General features: G+C 49.2%; 1 protein-coding gene across 1 annotated transcript; it reads right to left on the reverse strand.

Moving 5' to 3' along the window:
• NPFFR1 (neuropeptide FF receptor 1) lies at positions 1-20,109 on the reverse strand. Its single transcript, XM_024986819.2, has 5 exons — positions 20,071-20,109; positions 12,287-12,377; positions 6,586-6,930; positions 3,698-3,797; positions 1-1,583 (listed from the first exon to the last, which is right to left on the reverse strand). The coding sequence occupies exons 1-5, from the start codon at positions 20,107-20,109 to the stop codon at positions 704-706; spliced, it is 1,455 nt and encodes a 484-aa protein (XP_024842587.1). The 3' UTR covers positions 1-703.
• Positions 20,110-21,941: the final 1,832 nt, after the last annotated feature.

The following is a 21,941-nucleotide window of genomic DNA, read 5'->3' on the forward strand; positions in this document are numbered from 1 at the left end:
TTCATTTCTTCCCAAATGATTAATTAGGGTTCACATTTTTCACTGTGCTCCGCCCAAGGGGCCCTTCTGGAGGCAGCTGGAGATGGTCAAAACCAGACAGGCAGGCACTGGAGTCATGCAGGCTCTAGTTGAGAGACAGACTAGTCTCATCTCCTCTTCCAGCCTCAGTTTTGCACCCGTAGAGGGGGTATGTTATTGTTTAGTCGCTAAGTTGTGTCCAACTCTTTTGCGACCCCATGGACTGTGGCCTGCCAGGCCCCTCTGTCCGTGGGATTTCTCAGGCAAGAATACTGGAGTGGGTTGCCATTTCCTTCTCCAGGGATATTCCCAACCCAGGGATTCAACTGGCATTTCCTACTTGGCAAGCAGATTCTTTACCAGTGAGCCACCAGGGAAGCCCCAGAAGGGGGATAAGAAACCCTATCCCCAAAGTGTGAGAATTCAGTGAGATGATGCCTAATGATGCCTGTGGCTTCTGCTGCAGAGGGTTTCAGGGAAACAGCGCCTCTCTCTTTCCCCTCCTCTGCCTCTATCTGAGGGGGAAGGTGACAGAGAAGATTCCACGAACAATTGCTCACTGTCTTGTGTTTGAGAGGGAGACATATGGCAGCCTCTCCTAATACCACACCAGACACTGTCATGCCTGGGTGTCACATGTGTGGTCGTGGCCCTCGGGTTCAGAGGCCTGCGCTCTGCATCCCCCTCAAATGTCCCAGGCTGGGATGGTGAGGGGCAGATGGGAGCAGCCGGGACCCTCGGCGGCCAAGCTATGGTGGGCCACGCGGCCACTGCGCAGCGGGAGACGACCGGGCCTGGGGGCCCCGCTGCTCGGGCCCGACTCGGAGGGCAGGCCTGAGTCGCTGGGCTGCACCTCCACGAACACCCGCGTGCGCAGAAGCCGGCTGGCCCGCTGGGAGTAGGCCTCCCGGTGGCTCCCCCACGGCGGCGCGCAGAGCTGGGCGCGGAAGGCGGCCTGGAAGCCTCGGCGGAAGTTCTCGTTGAAGTAGCCGTAGATGATGGGGTTGGCGCTGCTGTTGAAGAAGGCCAGCCAGTGGGCGAAGGGGAAGGCGTAGGCGGTAACCAGGTGTAGCTGCGGCTCGCTTAGCTGCCCGTAGTCGATGAGGAGCAGCAGCGCCCAGAGCGGCAGCCAGGACAGCGTGAAGAACAGCGCCACCATAACCAGCATGTGCACCACTCGCGCCCTGCGCCGCGCGCCTCGCCCGCCCTCCCCCGCCGCCTCCTCGCCGCCGGCGCACGCGGGCCCCGGGGCCTGGCACAGCTTGCGGGCGATGCGCGCGTACATGACCACGATCAGCGCCAGCGGCGCCAGGTAGATATGCGAGAAGAGCACTGCCGTGTAGACCTTGCGCATGCCCTTCTCGGGCCAGGCCTCCCAGCACGAGTAGAGCGGGTAGGAGCGGTTGCGGGCGTCCACCATGAAGTGATGCTCCTCGCGCGTGACGGTCAGCGTGATGGCCGAGGGGCACATGATGAGCAGGGCCAGCGCCCAGATAACCGCGATGGTGACCAGCGCCTTCCGCAGGGTCAGCTTCTCGCGGAAGGGGTGCACGATGCAGCGGAACCTGCGGCGACAGAGGAAAGAAAAGCAGGGGGTCTGGGAGGGTCCCAAGGGTCCCAGGGATGAGCGCCAACCCCTGGAGGGCAGAGGGCTGGGGGCTGGCGGGGTTGGGGCAATTCACCTCCACCATTGCACCTTAGGTGGTGTCAAAGAAGGCTCGGGTGTTAATTATGTTCGTTGACAAGCAAATTGGTTTCTCACCTGTAGGACAATCAACTCCAAGGTTGGGTGGCCATGGAACAAGACAAAAGGGCGGGTTTCACAAGAACTGAATCCTGTTAGTGCATTTTGGAGGATAAACTGAATAGCTGGCAGCTAGCAGTGACTTAGCTGGCAGATTCTGTCCCTGAGTAGGCCGATTGGGTAGGTGTATCAAAGAAAACAAATTTTAGCTGTTTATGGCTTCTCCAGAAAACCTTGGGAGTTCAGGTGTGGAGTCTATGTGACAGGTTCTCCCTATATCATCTTAGCCAGAATGCTTCCAACAGTGCCTCCATAGTATCAAGACAGTTCTGCACCATTTCCTCCTTAGGATGTCTCAGCTGTGATTATTATTACACCCTTACTTTACATATGCGATTCAGAGGTGTTAAGTAACTGGCTCAGGGTCACACAGCTAGCTAGTACCAAGGACCAAGCTTGAATACAGATTTGTCTGGCTCCACTATGCCATATAAACCGGCAGCTGTAAACCCTCACTGTGCATTAGAATCTCCCGAAGCGTTTTTAAAAATACCTAGGCCCAGTTCTCCTGGTCAAAGATGCCCATCTAGTTTAGGAAAGTCATGGGGCAATTTAAGGGCTAAACCTGCGCTAGAACACAGGCCTAGAGCTGTCTCCCAGCCATCTGCTCTTTCCCCTTCACCAAACTGTCCTGCTCTCCTCCCTCCTATCCTTTTCCTCACCTGACAGCACTTTCCACTTTTCCCACAGCTTGTCTCAAGCCTTACTTTCTCAACCTACCTAACTTTGACCTCCTGGTTTCATAACATCAAATAAGGAACTGCCAGAAAACAAATAATTCTTAAAGCACACAGTACTGGCTCTAAGTGCAATAGCACTTAATAAATGGAGAAGGATCCTAGGACAGACCAGGAAGAGTTCCCGGAGGAGATAGGAACTTGAAGAATACCCAAACACCACTGGGAGACATTGTCAACGTTAACAATGACAACAAAATGAAGACCAATGAAGGAGGACGTCCCCCAGTTACCCAGCTAATTAGCAGCCTTGCAGATGGGGACCCAGTTCTATCTCCCCAGCTGCCTTCGTCACGGGGTCACAAAAGACTGGATTTGATGAGGGCAGAAGTGGAAGGACGATGAGGACACTAGATTCTAGGAAGAGTGGAGCTAGTAGTGCCTGAGTTTAGAAGACGACAAGGAGGAGGGTGTGGGTGTAAAGATGAAATAGAATGCTATTAACTGCTGACATATGGTCTCCGTACCAGGTAGTATGTATCAGCTTTACAAACAGAAGTTCACTGAAGCCTCCCAGCCAGCCAGTAGGGTGTGGAGGACTATTTGACAGGTGATAAGACAGAGGCTCAGCGTAGTTAAATGACCTACCCAAGGTCATCCAGCTAGGTAGCCCTCCAACTTACCTGCCTGCCTCCCTTGCTCTGGGATAAGCACCCTTATTGAAAGGGCTCTCGGAGAGGGAGGAGGACCCTCTTGCAACTGGGTCAGTTGTATTGCAAGCTGCTTGGTCCCTGGCTCCATTCTATTTAGCAGAACCACGCTTATCAGAGACTCTGATGGAATCTGAGGCTGAAAGACCAGAAGCAGCAGAAGATGGTGGAGTTGGGGAGTCAGGGACCAGCAAGGAGGTCTGCCCCCCAGGAGACAAGGACTGTCCCCAAGCTCCTCTTAGGGCCCAAGAATACCTTTTAAACCTCCTCAGAAGCTGCCTCAAGGTCTTCCAGAAAGAGGTGGCAGTATCCTCTGCAGTCCCCCAGTTCTAGAGGGCAGGCAGCCCCACCACCCTTCCCTCTGTGGCTCAGGACCACAGATCGCAGAGCAGTCCTGGCCTTCTAGCAGGCCCAGCAGTGGAAACAGCAGCTAGTCCTCACGCTGTGCCCCAGTCAGCCCAGGGTAACCCAGCCAGGAACCCTCTCACCTTTCCACAGCAATGGCCACCAGCGTGAAAACGGAAGCAGACACTGACATGCCCTGCACCAAGCCGCTCATCTTGCACGTGGCGTTGTCAAAGGGCCAGCCTGCAAAGACAGAGGCCACTACAAAGTGAGAGACGCCTCATCCACAAAGAGCCAGAGACCTTCATCCACAAAGAGCCAGAGACCTCCAGCCACCTGGGCCAGTCCCCTCTGTGGCTTGTATCTTCCCTCCAGTCAAGCTAGGTTGTCATTCCACCTCTGCTTACACACTTCCAGGAGTGAGGAGCTGACCGGCCGGTACCTCTGTGGACAGTCCTACTAGAGACAGCCTTTATACTGACCAGCAATTTTTCTCCATGAGCTTTAGATTCATCCAGCCCTGCCTGGATTTCTGCTCCCATAGACCAGCTCCAAGTTTGAGGCCAGTAGTTCTCAAACCTGGCTGCTCACTAGAATCAACTGAGAGCTTGGAAAAGGATCAGTGCCCAGGACCATGCCAGACTAATCACAAACAGAATCTCTAAGGGTGGGACTCAGACCACCATATTTTCCAAATTGACCCAGGAGATTTAAGTGGCAGCCGAAGTGGAGACCCACTAGGACAGATCCATCCTGACTCACAAGTGGGGGAGGTATAAGCAGCTCCAGCCCATCCTACCTGAGGTCCTCACTCTGACCCCTGAGCTTCTGCTTTCTCATGAGACCTGGGTCCCACCTGCTTTCAGGACTGGTAGCCAGGTTCACCTCTTGGCTGCCTGCGGCCCTGTGTTGGTAACTACCTGGTGTTTCCAGCCCTCTAGGCCTGGGGTGGGGAGGGGCAGCTTGTTCTTGTCTGTTGTACCTGTGGACAGGAGTCATCTCCCAAGACTGGGGTCTTCTTTCACCAACAGCCTCTGCTGTGTTGATTTTCTGTCTGCACCCTTACAAGGTACCAAGCGCTGGCCCGCTCAGTCCTCACCCCAGCCCCATTACTGTCTCCTTTTTACAGATGTGAAAATGAAGGGGGAGATTAATTTACAATCTCTTTGTCTCTAAATCACTATGGATCAGTGCTGAGAGTTTGATCTGGGTGCCAGGGAGTTTAAATGTCATGGAAAGTCAATATTGCTGTAGAGAGCAGATGGAAAAACATGAAAAAATGTTCAAACCTCATTCAAAATTAGAAAAACGCAAATGATACTTGCTGTGGAGAAATAGGAGCTCTCAGACATCACTGGTGGGAATGCAAAGCATTACAGTCCTTCTGGAGGGGAACTAAGCAATGCCTAACTTATGCACTTGTCTTTTGATCTAACAGTCTCACTCTACTCTGAATCTACACCTCTGATGACACAAAATACATATGCACAGGGTTATTCATTGTAGTACTGTTGTAACTGCAAAATATCAGAGAAACTCTAAATGCCCACATTAAGAAGTTGTTGAATAAACAATGGTTTATACAGATAAAAAAGGACTGGCAGACACTACTGTAACCAGCTAGTGACCTCATCGCACTATTGTTAACTGGTGAGTGAGCATGCATGTGTGCACATCTGTGTATGCACATGTGCAGGTGTGTGTGCACGCATATGTTTGTGTGTGTTTTGGGAAGAAGGATGCATGGCCTCTGTTCAGCATCCCTGAAAGAATCTGCGATTCAGCTGTGATTAAAGATCCCACCAGGCTTAGCCAGAGGACAGCCACGGGGAAAGTGACAGCCCTGGCTTCACTTTCTGGGTTTGTGAGTCCCCCAACCTCACATCAGCTGTGGTGTGTGGTAGTGTGTGCTCAGTCATGTCCGACTGTTTGTGATCCCATGGACTGTAGCCTGCCAGGCTCCACTGTCCATGGGATTCTCAGGCAATAATACTGGACTGGGTTGTCATTTCCTCCTCCAGGGGAGCTTCCCAACCCCAGGGATAGAATCTGCATCTCCTGTATCTCCTACATTCCAGGCAGATGCTTTATTGCTGAGCCACCTGGGAAGCCCAAATGGCTGGCATAAGGGGGAGCATCCTTGTGTGGGCTCGAACCGCTAGCCTTTCAGTTAACAGTCCAACGTGCTAACCGACTATTCCACAGAGACACCAAAGTCACTCCAAACGGGGCTGCCCAGGCTCTGAATCCTAAGTTTCTGGGAGCTCTGAGTGCAGAAGCTGCAGGCACAGACCTCTAGGGGTCTCCCCAGCTCTGGAAACTAGTCCTTCCCACCTAGAATCCATGGCACTGTACTCTGAAACAAGAAAAGTGAATCCTGGGAGAAGGTAGATGATAGTGGGATCCTTCTGACATTTTTAGATGCTGGGCGGGAATTTAGAAGTCAAGGGGCCTAGTTCTGCTTGAATCCCTCTACCAGATCCCTGCTAAACAGCCAGCCAGTCCCTACTTAGACACTCCCAGTGACAGGGAGCACAAGACCTGTAGGCAGGAACCCTTTTTCTGGTGGAGAACATCTCAAATTAGTTTTTAGGTCCCTATTCAGAGGAAACCTGCCGTCTTAGCACTTCTTCCTGCTGGTTCTAGTTCTGCCCAGAACTAGATGGGAGCTCCCCTGGAGAGTAGGACTGAACGGTGCAGTGGTTAGAAATACAGATGTGAGAATGTGGGACTTGACACTTAGTTGTGTAAACTACAGAACCACCACTTAATCACTCAGAGCCTCAGTTTCCTCATCCATCAACTGGGGATAACAATAATGCATTCTTCATTGGATTGTTGTGAGGATTAGTTAAAATAATGCAGGAAGAATAAGTCACACAAAGCCTGGAACAAAGCAAATGGTTAATTCATTGTATCTGTTATTTCTAGTCTAATCCCTCAGCCATAAGACTGGGGAGTTTGAGACAATGGCACCTTGGTCAGGGGGCCACGATTTCAGGGGGAAGCTGCCTCTATTGCCCCTACTCACCAGTGATGAGGTTGTCCACAAGGGTGGTGGGCATGCAGAAGATGCCCACCAGCAGGTCGCTGATGGCCAGGTTGAGGATAAACATGTTGGTGACAGTGCGCATGTGCCGGTTCTTGAGCACGATGAAGCAGACCAGCGTATTGCCCACCATGCAGAGGAGGAAGATGAGTACATAGGCCACAATGAACATGGCAGCCACCGGGGAGGAGTGCTGGTAGTAGGAGGAGAAGGTGAGGTTTGCAGCCGGGGTGGCCTGAGCATCACTTCCATTCTCGCTTGGGGGCCAGCTGCTGTTGGAAGGCTGGGCAGGCTCCCCTAGGCGCAAAGGAGCACACAGGTCAGGATCTTAGGTGAAGAAGAGATGACTGACTTCTCACCACTGGGAGATCCTTCTGTGCTCCAGACCCGGACCATGCCCAGCACCTGGGCATGAGCTCAACTCCAATTGCAACTGGATTCACTGATCCAAGACTTGCAACTCACAGCCATTCAGACCCTGATCTCACACCCACTCAGACCATGATCTCACACCTCCCAACCCGCTTGTCCACCTGTCATTTCATTTCCCAATGTTGGTCACTCTCCAATTGCACACAGTCCCACTGTGCCACATCCAGGCCCCAAACTTCTCAGCCCTGCTCTCTGCCCCAGAGGCTGACCTCTCAGGAACCTATGTCAGCCAGGTTCCCTTGCTCTCTGGGTCTTTTTTTTTTTAGTTGGAGTACAGTTCATTCATAGTGTTGTTTCTGCTGTACAGCAAAAGTGAGTCAGTTATACATGTATGTATGTATGTATATATATATATATACATACATATAGGCTTCCCTGGTGGCTCAGAGGTTAAAGCGTCTGCCTGCAATGTGGGAGACCTGGGTTCGATCCCTGGGTCAGGAAGATCCCCTGGAGAAGGAAATGGCAACCCACTCCAGTATTCTTGCCTGGAGAATCCCATGGAGGGAGGAGCCTGGTAGGCTACAGCTACAGTCAACGGGCTTGCAAAGAGTCAGACACAACTGAGCTACTTCACTTTCATATATATATATATATATATATATATATATATATATCTATCTCCACTCTTTTTTAGATTCTATTCCCTGCCTTCTGGTTTTTTAACTGGGTTTCAGCCAATGGGAGGCACTGAAGGAGACTGAAGGAGTGGAGGAGAGAGAGGTCAGGGTATTCATCTCCTGATTCCCTCCCTGCCTGGACCAGGTCTGCCCATGGGGCTGTCTTTATGGGTGCAGCTCCGGCTGGGTAACTCCTCCTCCACGGCTCCAGTTCCTGCAGGGCTGCAATGACAAGGTTCCCCCTCTGCAGCAACAGCTTCCTGTGGTTGGCTGTCCCTGTGTGCATCACCATCCCATGCTGATTCTCTTGCCCTCCTCTCCCCGCTGTCAAGTCTCTCTACCAAACTCTCTTCAGTTAAACCCTTTCTGAGTGCACCACCTGTTTTCTTCTGGGATCCTATTGCTGCTGCTAAGTCGCTTCAGTCATGTCCGACTCTGTGCAACCCAGTAGACAGCAGCCCACCAGGCTCCCCCGTCCCTGGGATTCTCCAGGCAAGAACACTGGAGTGGGTTGTCATTTCCTTCTCCGATGCATGAAAGTGAAAAGTGAAAGTGAAGTCGCTCAGTCATGTCTGACTCCTAGCGACCCCATGGACTGCAGCCTACCAGGCTCCTCTGTCCATGGGATTCTCCAGGCAAGAGTACTGGAGTGGGGTGCCATTGCCTTCTCCAATTACACCCTCAATATCTTTGGCATCCCTCCTCATCATCGCCACAGACTTTAGTTGTGGAAGACCAGAAGGCAGCAGAGAGAGGAAGACTAAAAGGGGCCTCTGAACCAGGGCTGAGGATCAAAGGCACACATTCAATTCTTCAGACCATCCAAAGCCAAGGCCACCACCCATCCTTCACCTTCTCCCATCGGGGTATCAGCTGCTTCATTTGCACAGCTTTTAGCCAAGAGTTTCCATATCTACTGGGCTTCCCTGGTGGCTCAGATGGTAAAGAATCTGCCTGCAGTGTAGGAGACTCAGGTTCAATCCCTGTGTTGGGAAGCTCCCCTGAAGAAGGGCAAGGCAACCCACTCCAATATTCTTGCCGGGAGAATCCCATAGACAGAGGAGCCTGGCAGGATATAGGGGTCGCCAAGAGTTGGACATGACTGAGCAACTAACATTTTCACTTTTCCATATCTGTTATTTGATCCAATCCTTCCTGCTACCTCATGAGGTAAATAGGTTAGGTATTAACCCCATTTGAAATGGCAGGACTGTGACCAGAGGGGTTCCCAGACTTGCTCAAGAGAACACTAATCTCTGCAGCTGAGTTGCCATGGTTCTGTGTCTCTAATGTGCCTCAGGCTTCAGTGTGTGTTTCTCCAGGCACCTTTGGAAGGAGTGGCTGAGTGTCCAACCACAAATCTTCTGGGAAGTCATTAGTTGTGGTGACTCATGATATTGTCTTGTAAACTCTCCTCCTGCTTTCCTCTGGGACTGAATGGGGCCTGTTCAGGAGATGAGGAGTCACTGGGGAGTTTCTGTTGCATATAGAGCTCAGCCACTGGCCTGGAGGCCCACAGGAGCCTTGGGACCAGAGACTAGAAAGACCCTGGGGGAAGCACAGGATAATAAGCTGGCACAGTGGGGCCACAGGGACGAGCAGGTGCAGGAGGGCACTCGGGTCAGAGGAGAAGGGTGTGCCAGTGGAGGAGGAGGAGACGCTGGAAGTGTTGGGTGCACAGTGAGAGAAGGAAATGATACTACTCTGCTTAGGCCCTCCAGGGGCATCCGATTGTACCCAAACATCTTTATTTTAATATGACAAACATGTACAAGAGAGAATGTAAGGGTGAATGTATATAAGAGTATATAGTTTAATGAACCATGACGAGAGAAGGGTATGAAGAACCTCCAAGCGTACATTATTCACCTTCAACAATTACCATCTCAAGGCCAATCTTGCTTCATCCATACCCACACCTCTCCTTGGATGATTTTGAAGCACAATCACTTCTCTTTCGTTCATAAATATTTCAGATTGTGTTTCTAAAATGTAGGACTCAAAAAATCCATAACCCAGTGTCAAAATTAACCATTGTGTCACAATATTATCAATTATCCAGCATTCAAAATTCCCTCATTGTTAGATATTTTAACTAATTTATTTTTTACTGAAGGATTTACAGAATTTTTTAAATAACTGGTTTGTCTGAGTGAGGATCCAAATGAGATTTCCATTTCTATTATGTATTATTATGTGGCAAACCACCCCAAAATCTAGTGACATGGCACTGTGGTTTAGTCATCTGAGTGGCCCTTCTGCAGGTCTCTCTTGGGATCATATAAATGTCTGTAGAATTTCTCACAGACTGGATTTTGCTGATTGCCCCCTCTTGATGTCATTTTACACATTCTGCTCTCTGTCTGCTGTATTTCCTGTAAATAACAATTAGATCTAGAGGCTTGATCTGATTATGTCTGGTGGACTCTCTCTTTCTCTCTCTCTCTCTTTTTTTTTTTTTTTTGGCTGCAGCTTGCAGAATCCTGGGCTGCAGTGGTGAAAACCTGGAATCTTAACCACTAGGTCACCAGGGAACTCCTTGGTGGTCTCTTTCTTAATGCTAAGGTTGAACAGTGGGCTTAAGTGATGTCAGCTTGATCCCTCCTCTATCAAGTTTCCCATTAGCTTTCACCAATGTTTTCAGCAGGAGCCACTAACTGTTGCCTAGACTCCTCATTGCATCTCATATGCAACCCAAACTCCTTACTGCACCGTCTGATCCCTGTTGCCATCCATCTGGCCTCATCCCCCTGCTACCCTCCCCTTTGTCCTTTGTGCTCTGGTCCCCTCTTGATGCCTCCAGCGCACTCTTGCTCTTTCCAATCTCAACACTTTAATCTCTTCCTAGTCCCTCTGCCTTTCCCCCTCCTTTAGCGTTCAGCTTAAATACTGTCTTCTTGAAGAAGCATGACCTGATTATTTAATTTAGGTGCCCACTATTATCTCTCATGGCATCTTGCTTATTTTCTTCCATTTGTGAATATTTTCTTTGCTCCCAGGTTTATTGGATTTTTTTTTTTCCTCCAACTTTGAAAATCATCTTCTGGAGAGGAAGGATCTTTTCTTTCTCATTGATGGGGAGATATCCTCAGCATCTCAGCAGGGCCTGATCATTGTGTTAATAAATGGTTTACTAAATGGTTGTTAAGAGGATAAATACGTGTATGAAGAGAAAAAGGAAGGAAAGGCAGATCCTGATGTCGGGTGACAGGGTCCTGCTCAAGGCTGGCATTGCTAGTGTTGAGAGGCCCTTTCCAGGGTCCTCTGGAAAGAACCCCCACCACAGTCTGTTAGAAGCCTCCTTAGTTAGCTCACTCTTGCTGAGCCTCAAAATCGACCTGAATAACTTGGGGAATCTGTGGGTGTGGATGAGTAGAGGAAACTGTCAAAACCTGCCCAACTAAATTCTAGCCTGTGTGTTTGCCCCACTGCCTTTCACTTGGTTTCAAGGGACTGCTTAGTGAGCTCATATCCCAAAGGCTGGCCCTGAAAAGTGTCTGGGAGCAACCCTGACCATCCCTGGACCCTTGGCTGAGCCTGAGCATCAGTCTCTACACTTAGGACAGTTTCCAGCACTGTAGACTGATTTATTCTCAATTTAGTTAAACTCCTTCCTATTCCTGGCAATTTCCCTGGCTGGTGGTGAGATGGGTTGGAGGCAGGCAGGCCTCCCACCCCATCTGGACCCCATACCAGAAGCTGGAGACCTCATTAACACCTGGACTTGTCCTTCTGGGGATCTGCCTGGTACCCTTGTGGATACATTACAGCCTGTGAAAATTTCATCCGCTGGACCCAATTATGCCATTCCCCTTTCCTCCAGGGCATTCTGATGATCTCAGAGATTAAGCTCTGAGCCACTGAAAGTCTGGGGCCAGAGAAGATGAGGAGGCTCTGGTTCTCAATGTGTAGTCCCTGACCAGCAGCATCAGCATCACCTGGGACTTGCTAGAAATGCATATTCTCAGGAATCATCCCTGATCTAGGGAAACAGAAACCCAGGTATCTCTGTTTTAATGTATCTTCCGCATGATTCCAATGGACACTCCAGTCTGGGAACCACAGAGCTGAAGGTCTTAGCCCAAAGACCCTGGAGGTAGTGGATGCACATAGACTGGTAAGTCCCAGCCCTCTTTTCTCCTGACTTCAGGCAATAGACAGAATATTTGTGTCTCCTCAAAATTCATACCCAGTGTGATGGTATTTGGAAGTAGGGCCTTTGGGAGGCATAGCTGACCCTTGAAAAATGCATGGGGTGGTTCAGGGCTCTGACTCCTGTGCGGTCAAAAATCCAAATATGACTTTAAATTCAGCTCAGTCAGCCCTGAATATAAATTTACAGTCAGTCCTGCGAATCCATGCATGGATTCAACAAGCCTCAGATCGTGTAGTACAGTAGTATGCATCTATTGGGAAAAAAAATCTGTGTATAAATGAAGCAGTGCAGTTCAGACCCGTGTTGTTCAAGGGTCAACTCTAATTAGGTCACAAGGGCAAGCTCTCTTGAATAGGATTAGTGCCTTCATTTTAAAAAGACCTCAGAGAGCTCCCTCGTCCCTTCCACCACATAAGGACACAGGAAGCTGTGTATAAACCAACAACAGGATCCTCACCAGACACTGGATCTGTACCTCGATCTTGGACTTGCCAGTCTCCGGATCTGTAACAGGTCAGTTTCTGCTGTTGAACAGCCACAAGGTGGCGCAGTGGGAAAGAATCCGCCTGCCAGGGCAGGAGACTGCAAGGGTTACGGGTTTGATCCCTGAGTCGGGGAGATCCCCTGGAGTAGGAAATGGTAACCCGCTCCAGTATTCTTGCCGGAAAAATTTCATGGACAAGAGGGGCCTGGAGGGCTACAGTCCATGAGATCGCAAAGAGGTGGACACAGCAGAGCGACAGAGCATGCGCACAGGCATAAAAGCCACCCAGCCTATGGTATTTTGTTACAGCAGCAAAACTAAGACATCTCCTCATCTGCGTGGGAGGTTACTGTTCTTGTCTTTAAAGTGGAAACACACAATTTCTGGCTGTGACCTCGGGTAGGTCATGTCACCTCTCTGGAAACCAGAGTCCTCACTAGTAAAATGGAGAGAAAGTGAAAGAAACTGAAAGTCGCTCAGTCGTGTCCGACTCTTTGCTACCGCATGGACTGTCCATGAAACTCTCTACGCCAGAATACTGGAGTAGGTAGCCTTTCTCCTCTCCAGGGAATCTTCCCAACCTAGGCATCAAACCCAGGTCTCCTGCATTGCAGGCGGATTCTTTATCAGCTGAGCCACAAGGGAAGCCCAAAACGGAGATAAGCTCACACTGACTGAAAAAAGTGAGATATGTGAAGAAAACTTGACACAATGCGGGACACACAGCACTCAATGTGTTAACCCAGCAGCAGCTGTGCTGCTGGTATTAAACTGCACAATGGATCCGAGGGTAATATTTTATAATACTCTTGTTGTGGGCCTCCCTGAAAAGCCTGGAAGATGTGTGAGAGAGAAGGCAACACCAAAATGAAGGTCCAGAGCACGGAATCCAGCTGGGTACTCAACCAAGTTCACAGTTCTCCCACTAATGACTGTATCGTTAGCGCCACCTACTGGTCTGCCCTGGTACCACAGAGAGCTCAGCCCTAGATTAGAGACCCAGTTAGTTTTACCTGGTGGCTCAGACTGTGAAGCGTCTGTCTACAATGCGGCAGACCCAAGTTCGAGCCCTGGGTTGGGAAGATCCCCTGGAGAAGGAAATGGAAATCCACTCCAGTACTATTGCCTGGAAAATCCCATGGACAGAGGAGCCTGATACGCTACAGTCTGCTGCTGCTGCTGCTGCTGCTAAGTCGCTTCAGTCGTGTCCGACTCTGTGCGACCCCATAGACGGTAGCCCACCAGGCTCCCCCATCCCTGGGATTCTCCAGGCAAGAACACCGGAGTGGGTTGCCATTTCCTTCTCCAATGCAGAAAAGTGGAAAGTGAAAGTGAAGTTGCTCAGTTGTGTCCAACTCTTAGCGACCCCATGGACTGCAGCCTACCAGGCTCCTCCGTCCATGAGATTTTCCAGGCAAGAGTACTGGAGTGGGGTGCCATTGCCTTCTCCGACGCTACAGTCTATGGGGTCGCAAAGAGTCGAACATGACTGAGCAACTTCACTCCTCACTCCTATACCATTATGACCAACCTAGACTGCATATTGGAGAAGGCAATGGCAACCCACTCCAGTGCTCTTGCCTGGAAAGTCCCATGGACGGAGGAGCCTGGTAGGCTGCAGTCCATGGGGTCGCGAAGAGTCGGGCAAGACTGAGTGACTTCACTTTCACTTTTCACTTTCATGCATTGGAGAAGGAAATGGCAACCCACTCCAGTGTTCTTGCCTGAAGAATCCCAGGGATGGAGGAGCCTGGTGGGCTGCCATCTGTGGGGTTGCACAGAGTCGGACACGACTGAAGCAACTTAGCAGCAGCAGCAGCAGCAGCAGACACCATATTAAAAATCAGAGACATTACTTTGCCAACAAAGGTCCGTCTAGTCAAAGCTATGTTTTTTCCAGTAGTCATGTATGGATGTGAGCGTTGGACTATAAAGAAAGCTGAGCGCGGAAGAATTGATGCTTTTGAACTGTGATGTTGGAGAAGACTCTTGAGATTCCCTTGGACTGCAAGGAGATCCAACCAGTCCATCCTAAAGGAGATCAGTCCTGAATGTTCATTGGAAGGACTGATGCTGAAGCTGGAACTCCAATACTTTGGCCACTTGATGCGAAGAACTGACTCATTGGAAAAGACCATGATGCTGGGAAAGACTGAAGGCAGGAGGAGAAAGGGTTGATAGAAGATGAGATGGTTGGATGGCATCACTGACTCGATGGACATGAGTTTGAGTAAGCTCTGGGAGTTGGTGATGGACAGGGAAGCCTGGAATGCTGCAGCCCATGGGGTCGAAAAGAGTCGGACACAACTGAGTGACTGAACTGAACTATACCATTCAGCGCCCACTTCCTGAGAGCCTCAGGGTGAACACGGCCTGACCTTCTGAAGAACACAAAAGAGCACAGTACAATGGCTAATAAACACATGAGACGAAAAATTCATTTGTAATCAAAGAAATGCAATTTTAAAAGAACACTGGGTGAGCATGCCATCAATCAGACTGGCAGAGAGGAAAAGCGCTTGGTGACACCAGAGGGTGGCTGTGCACTGTGGGGGTTGGAAGGACACACATCAGCTCAGCCTTTGCAAACGGGGCACATCCATCCAGCACCCTGATCCAAGACCCACTTGAAGAGCCAGCCAGTCCACTTTTAGGGATTTACTTAAGAAATAGAACAAGTGCTAATGGTGGGAGGAAATGCTGACCAAGGTGGCAATAGTTACAAAATAGTAGGTAGAAGCATTATAAACTGTGTCCCATATAAAAGTGTGTGTGTGTGTGTGTGTGTGTGTGAACAAATGACCAAAAAAACCCAGAACAAACAAAAGACATTAACAGTGTGTAACAGTGTGTTTTAAGTAATTTCTTTTTCCTTTGCACTAACTTGAGATCTAACCTTTCTAATCATAAGGAAACTCTGATAAATATGATTAAAATATTCATGACAGCAGTGGTTCTCAACTCTGACAGCCCCACTGGCAGCACTTTTGGGGGCATGGAAAGCAGAACCCACCTGGATTTCCAAGAAATTTCTGTGTCCTGCGCTGGAGGGAAACCAGCTAGCTTGCTCCTCTCTCTGGCAACCTTCCCCTGCATGGGCCACTTCCCCACAGGTCTCCCACACCAGGCAGTGTGAGCAGACATCCTCCTCGCCTCTGGCCTCCCTCAGCCACAGAGCTCCCAGGCTGGGCAGGCAGCTCTGGAGGCTGCCAGAGGCTCTGAGGAAGCCACTAGACTAGGGCTGGGCTGGGAGCAGGGTTGGAACCATGCCCTCTGGTGCCTCACTGCATAGCACACCACGCAGCCAAGGCCCAATGGGGAAGGCCTGAGAGGGACTACTGCCCGGCTGATCCAGCAACTCTGCAGGAGGACGGACAGACTGCAGTGTCTGTCTGCAGGCCCTCAGAGATCCTCCAGGCCCATTTTTGGTCCAGCCACCCAAGAATAACTCCTTCTGCCCTCCAGTCAGTATCCAGCCAGTCAGTAACCCTTGCTTAATTCGACCTGGCAAGGACACAGCTTCTAGGCCAACTCTGAGTGCCAGAAAATTCTTCCTGTTGTTGAGTTGTCTTACTGTAACTTGTCCCCTACCTGTTCCAGTTCTGCTCCTTGAATAAGAATGGGCCCCTCTCTCCAAGGTCATCCCCCTCTCCCGGCCTTTTTCCCCAACTCTGAACATCTCAGGGTCTTTTCAGTAAGTGGGAGTTTTGAGCCCATGTCCGTCAGTCAGTTGGTTTTTATCTCCCCAGAAACTTTCCTCAAGATTACAAGCCAGATCTCCTCTCTTTCAAATGTACGCAATTGATTTTTTTGGACCTAAATTCAGGTCTTTGCAATTTACTTTACATTTCATTTTCTTGGGTTTGATCCAGTGTTCCAAAATGTTAAGATACCCTAATTTAAATTTTGAACCTGTTGCTATGTGGGTGTTATGGCTCTTATCCACAGATGTGATGAGCATGCCTTTCGTTTTCCCTCTCAATTATTTAACATCAATGTCAAGGTCAAAGTCTGAGGGCCCTCTAAGCTGCATTAAAGTTAATACAAAGTCTTGTCATCAGTCCTCCAGCCCCTTTGCCACGGCTCAGTTTCGAGGGCTCTCATGAGAGATCTTAGCAGGGTCCTGCTGAAATCTCGTAATTCATCTTTCTACCTCTTAGAAACCCAGTGTGAAAGAGGAAATGTGGGAGGTTTAGCCTGAGTTGTTTTTAGCACTAATATTGGCCCCTAATGACTACTACATTACTACATTTTTTTCTTTGGTTTTGAAAAAATTTTTTTGTTTTTATAAAAAAAGCAATATGTTTACTATAAAGCAGTTCTGAGCACTACAAAAGAAAAGAGTGAAATAAACATCCCTGAAATTTCACACCAAGAGAGGCCCCCGTGGCCATTGCCTTTGTGATGCTCCCAGCCACATCTCAAAGGTGCTGGCCAAGTCGACTGACTGTACCCTGCATTTCCAGCATCTCATCAAGCCAACACCTTGGGCTTGGTGAGCACACCAAGGGCTCTCTGTTTTGCTTTCTTTGAAGCTCAGTTCTGTTCTTGCCTTTTCTCCTTTTCCCATCTCAGTCTCCTGACCTCTGCTTTCAGGCACCAGCTCCTTCTCTTAGGGTATACTTTCAGAAGCAGGAGCACCCAAAGATACTAGTGACCATCTCTTTGCATGTACTTTACATATACATTTAATAATAAGCCTATTTAATTTTGCATAAAGGGGATCATACTACATGTGTGTTCTAAAGCCTGCTTTTTAAAAAGTTACTCACAGTAGGTAGTAAATATATTTTCATACCGGTAAATAAAATCCTAAACACAACTCATATAGCATGTTGTTGCAAGTGCTCTCATCATTTAATTTACTTAACTTAGGGACATTAGATGATTTCTAATTTTGCACTGTGATGAAAATGCTTATGCACATATCTTTGCAAGTGTACAAGATGCCTCCTTTGAAAAAATTCTGTGATGTCTGATTGCTTTATTGTCTTCTAAGTCAGCAAAAACAAGACCTGGAGCTGACTGTGGCTCAGATCATCAGCTCCTTATTGCAGAATTCAGACTTAAATTAAAGAAGGTACGGAAAACCACTAGGCTATTGAGGTATGACCTAAATCAAATCCTTTATGATTATACAGTGGAAGTGACAAATAGACTGAAGGATTAGATCTTGTAGACAGAGTGCCTGAAGAACGATGGATGGAGGTTTGTAACAATGTACAGGAGACAGTGACCAAAACCATCCCCAAGAAAAAGAAATGCAGCAAGTCAGAATGGTTGTCTGAGGAGGCCTTACAAACAGCTGAGGAAAGAAGAGAAGCAAAAGGCAAAGGAGAAAGGGAAAGATATACCCAACTGAACACAGAGTGCAAAGAAGATCAAGGAGAGATAAGAAAGCCTTCTTAAGTGAACAATGCAAAGAAATAGAAAACAATAGAATGGGAAAGGCTAGAGATCTCAAGAGAATTAGAGATACAAAGGGAATGTTTTATGCAAAGATGGACACAATAAAGGACAGAAACAGTAAGGACCTAACAGAAACAGAAGAGATTAAGAAGAGGTGGCAAGAATACACAGAAAAACTGCACAAAAAAGATCTTAATGAACCGGATAACCGTGATGGTGTGATCATTCACCTAAAGCCAGACATCCTGGAGTGTGAAATCAAGTGGGCCTTAGGAAGCATTACTACAAACAAAGCTAGTAGAGGTGATGGAATTCCAGCTGAGCTATTTCAAATCCTAAAAGATGATGCTATTAAAATGTTGCACTCAATACACCAGCAAATTTGGAAAACTCAGCAATGGCCATAGGACTACAAAAATCAGTTTTCATTCCAATCCCAAAGAAGGCCAATGCCAAAGAATGTTCAAACTACCAGATAATTGTGCTCATTTCACATGCTAGCAAGGTAATCCTTCAAATCCTTCAACAGTATGTGAGCCGAGAACTTCCAGGTTTACAAGCAGAATTATAGAAAAGGCAGAGGAACTAGAGATCAAATTGCCAACATCTGTTGGATCATAGAAAAAAGCAAGAGAATTCCAGATAAACACCTACTTCTGCTTCATTGACTATGCTAAAGCCTTTGACTATGTGGATCACAACAAACTGTGGACAATTCTGAAAGAGATGGGAATACCAGACCACCTTATCTGCCTCCTGAGAAATCTGTATGCAGGTCGAGAAGCAACAGTTAGCATGGAACATGGAACAATGGACTGGTTCCAAATGGGGAAAGAAGTATGTCAAGGCTGTATATTGTTACCCTGCTTGTTTAACTTATATGCAGAGTACATCAAGCAAAATGCTGGGCTGGATGAATCACAAGCTGGAATCAAGACTGCTGGGAGAAATATCAATAAACTCAGATATACAGATGACCCCACCCTTATGGCAGAAAGCAAAGAGGAACTAAAGAGCCTCTTGATGGAGGTGAAAGAGGAGAGTGAAAAAGCTGGCTTAAAATTCAACATTCAAAAAACGAAGATCATGGCATCCAGTCCCATCACATCATGGCAAATAGATGGGGAAACAATGGACACAGTTACAGACTTCATTTACTTGGGCTCCAAAATCACTGCAGATGGTGACTGCAGCCATGAAATTAAAAGACACTTGCTCCTTGGAAGAAAAGCTATGACAAAACCAGACAGCATATTAAAGACCAGAGACATGACTTTGCCAACTTAGGTCTGTATAGTGAAAGCTATGGTTTTTCCAGTAGTCATGTACAAATATGAGAGTTGGACCATAAAGAAGGCTGAGCGCCAAAGAACTGATGCTTTTGAACTGTGGTGCTGGAGAGCTCTTGAGAGTCCCTTGGACAGCAAGGAGATCAAACAAGTCAATCCTAAGAGAAATCAACCCTGGATATTCATTGGAAGGGCTGATGCTGAAGCTGAAGTTCCAATATTTTGGCCACCTGATGCAAAGAACTGACTCATTGGAAATGACTGATGCTGGGAGTGATTGAGGGCAGGAAGAGAAGGGGACGACAGAGGATAAGATGGTTGGATGTCATCACTGACTCAATGGACATGAGCTTGAGCAAACTCCGGGAGATAGTGAAGGACAGGGAAGCCTGGCATGCTGCAGTCCATGGGGTCACAGAGAGTCGGACATGACTTAGTGACTGAACAAGTGTTCACTAAGTGTTTGATAATTTATTCTGAAATTTTAAATACAGGTCAATATTTTTCTTAGCAGTTTAGGGCTTGTTTTTTATCTACCTTTTCTTCCTTTCTGAAAATCAGGACATTTGCCCATCTTCAGTTGTCTGACACTTCATTCTCTGTCATTTCCTCTAAGACAAAGATTACATCGGAGAATGCCCACATCGGAGAATGCCTCCAGGTCCCTGGGATGTTATTTGTCTGAGCTTAGATTATATGTGGCTTGATGCCTTATCCAATCACTTATCTTGGGCTTCAATCTCCCCCTTATGTCCCTCATTTCACCATTTGAAGTAAAATTGCCTGTGCGGCCTGCTAGGCCGCCCTCCCTTGTGTGTTAAGGTTACATGCGCCACAAGCCCAAACCCAACGCAGGTTCCTCCGCTATCCTTATGCAAACTTTGAAAGCACTTTGCTCTGTCTTTACCAGTTTTCCTTGGCTTCTGTTCACGGAGGCTTCCGTGCTTTGCTAACACTATCCTTCCAGATCCCACTAATCTTCTAGACGCATCTTGAGTTCTGCATTTCTCATTGTATCTTGTGTGTGTGCACTTTTCAACCCTAGCTCATTGGAAAGCAACAAGTGCAGCTGCACACCGTGTTCTGTAAAACTCCCTTTTCTTTCTTGCCAGCCATGTTTGCAATTGTACTGGCTTGGAATTTCCGGGTTTTATTACCTCCTGGAGCAGCCTTCTTTTACGGTATGATTTTATTCAACACATCTTGTCTTATTTTACCCTCACAGCCACACTGTGAGTCCAGCTGAATGTAAGTTTCTCCATTCAAGAGATAGGTAACCAGTTGCACAAAGTGCATGCGTGATAAGTCGCTTCAGTCGTGTCTGACTCTTTGTGACCCTATGTACTGTAGCCCACTAGGCTCCTCTGTCCATGGGATTTTCCAGGCAAGAATACTAGTGTGGGTTGCCATGCCCTCCACCAGGGGCTCTTCCCAACCCAGGGACCGAACTCACGTCTCTTATGTCTCCAGCACTGGTAGGCAGATTCTTTACCACTAGCACCACCTCGCACAGAGATTTAGGCAAATCCCCAAATCACCCAGCAAGCCAGTGGACCAGCCCTGGATTCTCCAGTTCCTTAGCTGAAAGATGGTTTCCTTTGCCTACACCAGCTGAGATAGGGGTCTGGCCCCCGACCTGCTAAGGCTGGAGCAAACAGCTTTATGGAAGACAATTTTTCCACAGACCAGGACGGGGGTGGGGGGTAGGGGGGTAAGAGGGGTGGAAGGGTGGGATGGTTTGGGGATGATTCAAACGCGTTACAGTTATTGTGCACTTTCATTTCTATTATTATTGCATCAGCTCCACTTCAGGTCACCAGGCATTAGATCCCAGAGGTTGGGGACCCCTGCCTTAAAGTTCTGGAGGTCAGGTCCGTAGTTCCCTCTCCTTTCTCCCAGGGAGGGAAATATTGCATGGAGGAGACCTTGTCTAGAATTCCATCTCTCCGACTTTGCCGCCTGGAAGGAATGACAGTTCCTTTAACGCTAATAGGCAAGCTGTCCTCATCTGGTTTCAAAGGAGCCCCCTCTCAGGCAGGAGGGAGTGTGCTAGGCACTCGGGGCATAGAGGCTTCTGGGTCTTTCCCCTAACCTCTCTCTGTCTCACACACACATATTCAGGCACACACTCTACAAAGCACTCTAGGTCTTTCTCCCTCTCTCAGTGTGTGTCTGACTGTCACACACACACACACACACATACTCAGAGTCACAGTGTTGGGCTCTGGACAGCCCTCTGCGATCAGAACACCCCCTCCCCTCCCCTCTCTCTTGGCTAACAGCTTCTCAGTACCCATCCACTCGCCCCTAGCCTCAGCCCCGGGGTCACTCACCATCCATCCTGCCCACTATGCCCTGCTCCAGGACGGTCCCCGACGGAGGAAGGCAGCGGGTCCCTGCGAACCGGCAAGGGACAGGGGGTCTCCGGTGCTGGGTTGAGGGCGCGCACCCTTGCCTCACAGTCCGGCGCTCGCAGGCCCTAGCCCAGAGCGGGGTCTTCCTCCCCTCGCCGCGCGGGCAGCAGCCGGGATGGAAGGCTCCCGAGCCGCGCAGCTGCCCGCCCGGCTCTAGGCTCTACTGCCCGCCGCCGGCTGCCCGCCGCTCGCGCTCCCGGGCCAGGGGGACGGGGCTCGCGCCGCGCCGCGCGGTCGTCATGGCACCCGGCACACCTGTGTCGCCGCAGCGCCCCCTTGCCCGCGCGCCCGGCCCCCGGCCTCTTCCCAGATGTGGCTCCCTCCGCAGAGACGGAGCATCCCTCCAAAGTAGAGGACAACCCACTGACCACTGCAGCCCCAGCTGCGACATAACTCTGTGTCCCTCTCCCTGCGACCCCCATCCCAGCGCCTGTCCCCTACTCCTTGTCCGCATCGTAGAGGAGCCTGACCCCCAGCCAAGCACCCTGGTGGACAGGACCCTGAGGCCCTCCTGAGAAGGGGATGAGAGGCAGC

Source organism: Bos taurus, chromosome 28, assembly GCF_002263795.3.
Source record: "Bos taurus isolate L1 Dominette 01449 registration number 42190680 breed Hereford chromosome 28, ARS-UCD2.0, whole genome shotgun sequence".
Lineage (NCBI taxonomy): Eukaryota > Metazoa > Chordata > Mammalia > Artiodactyla > Bovidae > Bos > Bos taurus.